General features: G+C 42.1%; 1 protein-coding gene across 1 annotated transcript in view; it reads right to left on the reverse strand.

The window, feature by feature from the left end:
• Window positions 1-7,675, reverse strand: part of LOC122564953 — a 43,114-nt gene that overhangs the window by 20,999 nt on the left and 14,440 nt on the right. Inside the window, exons 4-7 of the mRNA XM_043720503.1 lie at window positions 7,227-7,353; window positions 6,323-6,494; window positions 2,759-2,863; window positions 2,558-2,660 (exon numbers count right to left, since the gene is read on the reverse strand). Coding sequence (XP_043576438.1) covers window positions 2,558-2,660; window positions 2,759-2,863; window positions 6,323-6,494; window positions 7,227-7,353 — 507 coding nt within the window. The remainder of the gene's footprint in view (window positions 1-2,557; window positions 2,661-2,758; window positions 2,864-6,322; window positions 6,495-7,226; window positions 7,354-7,675) is intronic.

A 7,675-nucleotide genomic window follows, 5' to 3' on the forward strand; every position in this document is an offset into this window, starting at 1 on the left:
AACATACGAGGAACGGCTGAGGATCCTGGGATTGTACTCATTGGAGTTTAGAAGGTTAAGGGAAGATCTAATAGAAACTTACAAGATAATACATGGCTTGGAAAGGGTGAACGCTAAGAAATTGTTTCCGTTAGGTGGGGAGACTAGGACCCGTGGGCACAGACTTAAAAATAGAGAGGGTCAATTTAGAACAGAAATGCGGAGACATTTCTTCAGCCAGAGAGGGGTGGGCCTGTGGAATTCATTGCCGCGGAGTGCAGTGGAGGCAGGGACGCTAAACGTCTTCAAGGCAGAGATTGATAAATTCTTGATGTCACAAGGAATTAAGGGCTACGGGGAGAATGCGGGTAGGTGGAGTTGAAATGCCCATCAGCCATGATTAAATGGCGGAATGGACTCGATGGGCCGAATGGCCTTACTTCCACTCCTATGTCTTATGGTCTTATAATCTAGGTTTGTTCAATATATCGTTTCAGTTGCATGACCTTGTAATCTTTTGCTATAAATTTTGTGTCTTATTATCCTGCTCCACAGCTACCTGATAAAGGAGCAGCATTCCGAAAGCTGGTGCTTCCAAATAGACCTGTTGGACTATAACCTGTGTGAGTTTTAAACTTTCTCGAACACAGCAGAAATAATTTCTTCTTTTGCCAAAATAGTTCATTAACCTTTCGTAAATCTCCAAAGAACCTTCAAAAGAGAACATTCACAGTTTGTCTAAATGCTCCCCTTAATGTCCTTTGGGGAAGGAAATCTGTCTCCTTATCTGGTCTAGCCTGCATGTGATTCCAGACCCACAGCACCACAGTTAACTCAACAGCTCTCAGTTGATAGGCAATCAGTGATAGGCGATAAATTCCATTATCCCCTAAAATAATAAGGAATCATGAGTAAAGAAGAATGAATAAGTTATTCAACCACAAAAGCTTTCTAGGAAATGGCCTCTGCGGCTTATCCATTTGATATTGTCCCTAACGAATAATGAATATAAACATTCCAACTGAGGCCACTTCAGTGATTTACAAAATTTAGTACAACTTCCCTTTCTTTAGTACTCAATGCCTCTATTTAAAACACCATTGATCCCCTATGATCTTTTAATGGAATAATCAATTTATCCTACCTCCTTTGAGTATGTCAGTCCCAGGTCTTTCACTTCCTGCAGCCCAATTAAAATTGTATCATTTAGTTCATTTTGCGTTTACTCAGTCTTCTTTCCCAAAAGCATCATTTCATTCTTCTCTGAGAAGATTGAGAAGTGACCTAATAGAGGTATTTAAAATTACAAAAGGGTTTGACAGGGCTAGATGCAGAGATGATATTTCCACTTGAGGGGGGATTTCAAACTATAGGCCGCACAAAGGAGCCAGTCACTAATTAATCCAATTAAGAGTTTCAAGAGAAACCTCTGCGCTTGGGAGCAGTGAGAATGTAGAAGTTATAACATGGACTGACTGAAATGAATACCATAGGATATTTTCAAGGAGAAACTAAATGAACAGATGAGGGAGGAAGGAATATGGAAGGAAGGATATACTGAGATAGAAATGTATAGCATGGAAACAGACCCTTCGGCTCAACTTGTCCATGCCGACCAGATATCCTAAATAAATCTAGTCCCATTAGCCAGCATTTGGCCCATATCCCTCTAAATCCTGTCTATTTAAATACCCAACCAGATGCCTTTTAAATGTTGTAATTGTACCAGCCTTCACAACTTCCTCTGGCAGCTCATTCTATACACGCACTACCCTCTATGCGGAGACATTGCCCTTTACAACCTTTTAAAATCTTTCCCTTCACCCTAAACTTATGCCCTCTATTTTTGGACTCCCGTACCCCAGGGTAAAGACCTTGTCTATTTACTCTATCCACCCCACCCCCATTGATTTTATAAACCTCTATAAGGGCACCTCTCAGCCCCTGTCTATTCAGCCTCTCCCTACACCTCAAACCATCCAACCCTGGCATCATCCTTGTAAATCTTTTCTGAACCTTTTCAAGTTTCACAGCATCCTTCCTACTAGTAGGGAGGCCAGAATTGCATACAGTAATCCAAAAGAGGCCTAACCAGTGTCCTGTACAGCCACAACATGACCTCCCGATCCTGATACTCAAGACACTGATCAATAAAGGAAAGCATACCAAATGCCTTCCTCACTATCCTGTCTACCTGCGACTCTACATTCAAGGAACTATGAACATGCACTCCAAGGTCTGTTTGTCAGCAACATTCCCTCAGACCTTACTATTAAGTGTATAGGTCCTGCCCGGATTTGCCTTTCCAAAATGCAGCACCTCACATTTACCTAAATTAAATTCCATCTGCCACTCCTCGGCCTATCGGCTTATAGATTAAGATCCTGCTGGAGAGTGAAAGGATGCTCCAATGAAACATAACCACCACCATAGGCAGGATGATGTGTTGCTGTGCTGCATATCCCATACAATATATGTAGAAAGCATTCTTACTGCAACACTCCAGCATGTTAGTTATTTGACCTAAATGAAGAGGATAAGTCAGAATTGGCTTCAAATTTAATCATTTTAGACACACCTGAAGGTGTCAACATCTCTGCTAGGACTCTACGTGCATCAGCCTGTCCTTTTGAGGCACGTTCCCTCCAAACGTGAAGCAAATGCCCATGAGTGTGTGCCATCTGAAAAACAACCGAGGATCCTTTCAATCAAATGGTGACTCTATCAACAAATCCACTCTGGGCAAAATTAGTCTCCAACAGAAGGAAGGCCCAATTACCAAGACACAGTTGTCCATGCAACATCTCTCCTTCACAAGTTCGGCAATAGGTTTCAACAGTCCCAGGGCTCCCTTCCCTTTAGTCCTTTTAACTCGTTTTCTTTTCTGTGGAAAGTTGAACAAACGGTGCATCAGGTAAAGAAAGATAGTTTTGCATTTATTTAGAACCTTTCATCACCTCAAGATTCAAAGGCCTTACAAAGCAATGAAATACATTTAAAATGTAATACAGGAATCATACAGGACAGAAACAGACCAAACTATATAATAGAGCCACATGACAAACAATTTATGCCCGACAAGCTCTCCAGAAAATCATAAAACATAGGACCGGAAGTAGGACATTTGGCCCATCTGGTCTGCTCTATCAATGACATCATGGTTGATCTGATATCATTAAATATACTTTCCTGCCTTTTCACCATAATCTTTGATTCCCTGACTGATTAAAAATCGACCTCGATCTCAAATATATCTCAACAGCACTCTACAGTAAAGAATTCCACAGATTCACTACCCACTGAGGGAAGACACTCCTCTTATCCTCTATAATAAAACAAAGAAGTGCAGATTGCTGAGAAACTCAGCAGGTTTGACAGTATCTGGGGAACAAAAAGCTGAGTAAACATTTCAAGTCCAGCGACCCTTTTCCAGAAGGGTGTTCAATTCAAAACTAAAGTACGGTCACTTAATTTTGAAATGTTAAGTCTGCTTTCTCTCCATAGATATGAGTTTCTCCAGCAGTTTCTGATTTTGTGTTTTGTCTTCACTTCTCTCTTAAATAGGTGACCCCTTACTCTGAGATTATGCTCTCTGGTCCTAGACTCTCTCACAATAGAAAAAATAAATCTCACATAAAGTAATATGATGATCACCTAGTCATCTTGACCAAGTGATAATTAAGAACACCGGGGAGGACTCCATTGCTCCCTTCAGGGGAGTGTAGTGGAGCCTTTTATATTCATGTGAGGGGTTACTGAGGTCTATGATTTGATGTCTCATCCAAAGGATTGCACATTCCAACTGTGAAAAATGCAGTACTGCAGTAGAATGTCAGCCTTGATGTTGCGCAGAAATCTCTGGCCAACAACCTGAATCAATAGTGTTCTGACTCACTGAGCCACAATTAGGACTAACATTGATAGAACATAAACAATACAGCGCAGACAGGCCCTTCGGCCCTCGATGTTGTGTCGACCTGTGAACTAATCTAAGCCCATCCCCCTACACTATCCCATCATCATCTATATGCTTATCCAAGGACTGTTTAAATGCCCCTAATGTGGCTGAGTTGACTACATTGGCAGGCAAGGAATTCCACGCCCTTACTATTCTCTGAGTAAAGAACCTGCCTCTTACATCTGTCTTAAATCTATCACCCCTCAATTTGCAACTATGCGCCCTCGTACAAGCCGACATCATCGTCCTAGTAAAAAGACTCTCACTGTCCTCCGTATCTAATCCTCTGATCATCTTGTATGTCTCTATCAAATTCCCTTAGCCTTCTTCTCTCCAATGAGAACAGACCCAAGTCTCTCAGCCTTTCCTCATAAGACCTTCCCTCCAGACCAGTCAACATCCTGGTAAATCTCCTCTGCACCTGTTCCAATGCTTCCACATCCTTCCTATAAATGGGGTGACCAGAACTGTACATAATATTCTAACTGCGTTTGCACTAGCGTTTTGTATAGATGCAGCATGACATTACGGTTCTGGAATTCAATCCCTATATCAATAAAACCTAACATAATGTGTGTCTTCTTAACAGCACTATCAACCTGGGTGGCAACTTTCAGGGATCAGTCATTTATAAAAATGACAAACAGCAGTGGTCCCAAAACAGATCCTTGTGGCACACCAGTAGTGACCGGACTCCAGGCTGAATATTTTCCATCAACCACCACTCGCTGCCTTCTCACAGAAAGCCAGTTTCTAATCCAAACTGCTAAATCACCCTCAATCCCATACCTCCGCATTTTCTGCAAAGGCCTACCATGTGGAACCTTATCAAAGGCTTTACTGAAATCCATGTACACCATGTCAACTGCCCTACTCTCATCCACATGCTTGGTCACCTTCTCAAAAAACTCAATGAGGTTTGTGAGACATGACCTGTCCTTGACGAATCCAGGTTGACTATCTCCAATCAAGTTATTGCTTGCTAGAGGATTATAAATCCTATTTCTTATAATCCTTTCCAAATCTTTTCCTACAACAGATATAAGGCTCACCTGTCTATAATTACCTGGGTTATCTCTACTGCCCCTCTTGAACAAGGGCACATTTGCAATCCTCCAGGCCTCTGGTACTAAACCTGTAGACAATGATGACTCAAAGATCAAGGTCAAAGGCTTCACCATCTCCTTGGATAAATCCCATCTGGCCCAGAGGACTTATCTACTTTCACACCTTCTAGAATTGAATCCTTTCTAATCTAACAGCCGATATCTCAGTCTTCTCCTCTACAATATGCTCCTTTTCCTGAGTGAAAACAGATGAGAAATATTCATTTAGCACCTGTTTGATCTCTACAGGATCCACACACAACTTCCCACTTCTGTCTTTGACCTGCCCTATTCCTACCCTAATCATCCTTTTATTTCTCACATACCTATAGAAAGCTTTAGGGTTCTCCTTTATTCTATGTGTAAAAGACTGCTCATGTCCTCTCCTTGCTCTTCTTAACTCTCTCTTTAAATCCTTCCTAGCTAATCTGTAACTTTCCATCACCTCGTCTGAACCAACTCATCTCAATGTCACATAAGCCTTCCTCTTCCGCTTAACAAGAGATACAATTTATTTAATAAACCATAGTTTCGTTACCTTATCACTTACTCCCTGCCTGACTGGGACATACCTATCAGGGACATGCAAAATCTGTTCCTTAAACCAGCTCCACATTTCGATTGTCTCTATCCCCTGCATTTTGATGCATGCCCCATTCTATGCATCCTAAGTCTTGCCTAATCGCATTATAATTGCCCTTCCCCCATCAATAACTCTTGTCGTGTGGCATGTACCTATCCCTTTCCATCGCTAAACTAAACATAACCAATTATGGTCACTCTCTCCAAAGTGCTCACCTACCACTAAAACAAACATCTGGCCTGGTTCATTATCAAGCACCAGATCCAGTGTGACCTCCCCTCTTGTCGGCCCTTTGACATTCTGTGTCAGGAAACCCTCCTGCACACATTGGACAAAAACTGATCCATCCAACATATTAGAGTTATAGCATTTCCAGTCAAAGCCGGAGAAGTTAAAGTCCCCTATAATGACCACCCTGTTCCTTTCACTCTTACCCTGCATCGTTTTGCCAATCCTCTCCTCCACACCCCTGGAACTCTGCGGAGGCCTATAAAAAAACTCCCAGCAGTGTGACCATTCCTCTCGGTGTTTCTAATCTCAGCCCATACCACCTCAGTAGACGAGTCCTCATCAAAAGTTCTTTCAGCCATTGTTATACTGTCCTTGACTAACAAAGGCACACCACCCCCTCTTTTACCACCTTCCCCAATCCCCTGATCACACATTGATACCTTGGAAGAACACATTTTATCTTACCTCAGGATCAGTTTTCAATCTTTTGTGTAGAAAGTTATTGGAGTAGCCCAGGATACGTTGAGTAGCACGTTCGCATAACTTCAACTCATTTTTCAACACCAAGCGATGCTTCAGCACAAACTCTTCATACGCTTTTGACTTCCGCTGACCATTACCCAATCCTATGCACCTTCTGTAAGGAACACAACTTAAGTCAAACATGGATATCTGGACTGGGAATGTTTGGAGGCCTATCACAGTGCTTGGGCTGGCCAGAGATGGTTTACAAATCAATGTGACCAGTTCGACACTGACTAATTATAATTTTCACTCTGTGACGAAAGTGTGAGTCTTCAGTTTAACGGTAATGTTCCTGCCTGGGAACCAAAAGAAATCAAAACCCAACCGTAACAATTCTGGCAAATAATGGTTGCCACTGTTACTCTAGAATTTGGGATGCTTGCGGCTTGGTGAACAAATAATGCAACCCTCCTCCCCTGCCACAATAGAGTCTGTGAGAGCCGATAATATCCTCCTGTCAGACAGGGAGATTATGTTGGCATGAAGATGCTTGCAGTGTTCATCCTTATGAATTAACAAGTGAGACTTTCTACCACTTTATGTCGATCTCTAGTGGAAGAGCATGAATATACCAGAAAAAGGACGGTCTGTTTGTGAATCCAAACAAGCTGCTGTTTAAAAAAAGGTTGCATGGGACTTAACTGTTGACATGCTGAATTTAGTAGTACAGAAATACAAATCAAGAAAATACTCTGGAGAAGATGACACTTTAAAACATACAATCACATCAGGAGCCATTTAGTTGGTCATTACATTCATTCTAAAAAGAACAGGCAGGATTGCATTCCCTCTGGATTCTAATTCAAGAAACAAATCTACTTCGAACAGTCGCAATGTTACTTGCTTTTGTGGTTTTTCGAGCTGCTCTACTTGGTTTTCATTGTAGCACTTCAGCAAACTGAGCCGCCTGGCTTCCTTCAGCAGCTGGAGGAGATTCACAGCTCGATGCCGACTTTCACTCAGTTCAACCCCTGAGGTGAAGGTAGGAAATGGAGATCAGGACTAAAGTCACATGCTATTCTGGTCACAAAGCATTGTTTTACAATTTTACAGATCACCCCTACAATGGGCTGTGGGGGCATTTGGAAATCAATTCCACGTTTCATGCAGAAGACAATGCAGTGCTCCCTCAGTACTTCAAGGAGAAAGTGAGGACTGCAGATGCTGGAGATCAGAGCTGAAAATGTGTTGCTGGAAAAGCACAGCAGGTCAGGTAGCATCCAAGGAACAGGAGAATCGACGTTTCAGACATGAGCCCTTCTTCAGGAATGAGGAAAGTGTGTCCAGCTGGCT

The sequence above is a fragment of the Chiloscyllium plagiosum genome, chromosome 30, assembly GCF_004010195.1.
Source record: "Chiloscyllium plagiosum isolate BGI_BamShark_2017 chromosome 30, ASM401019v2, whole genome shotgun sequence".
Classification (NCBI taxonomy): Eukaryota; Metazoa; Chordata; class Chondrichthyes; order Orectolobiformes; family Hemiscylliidae; genus Chiloscyllium; species Chiloscyllium plagiosum.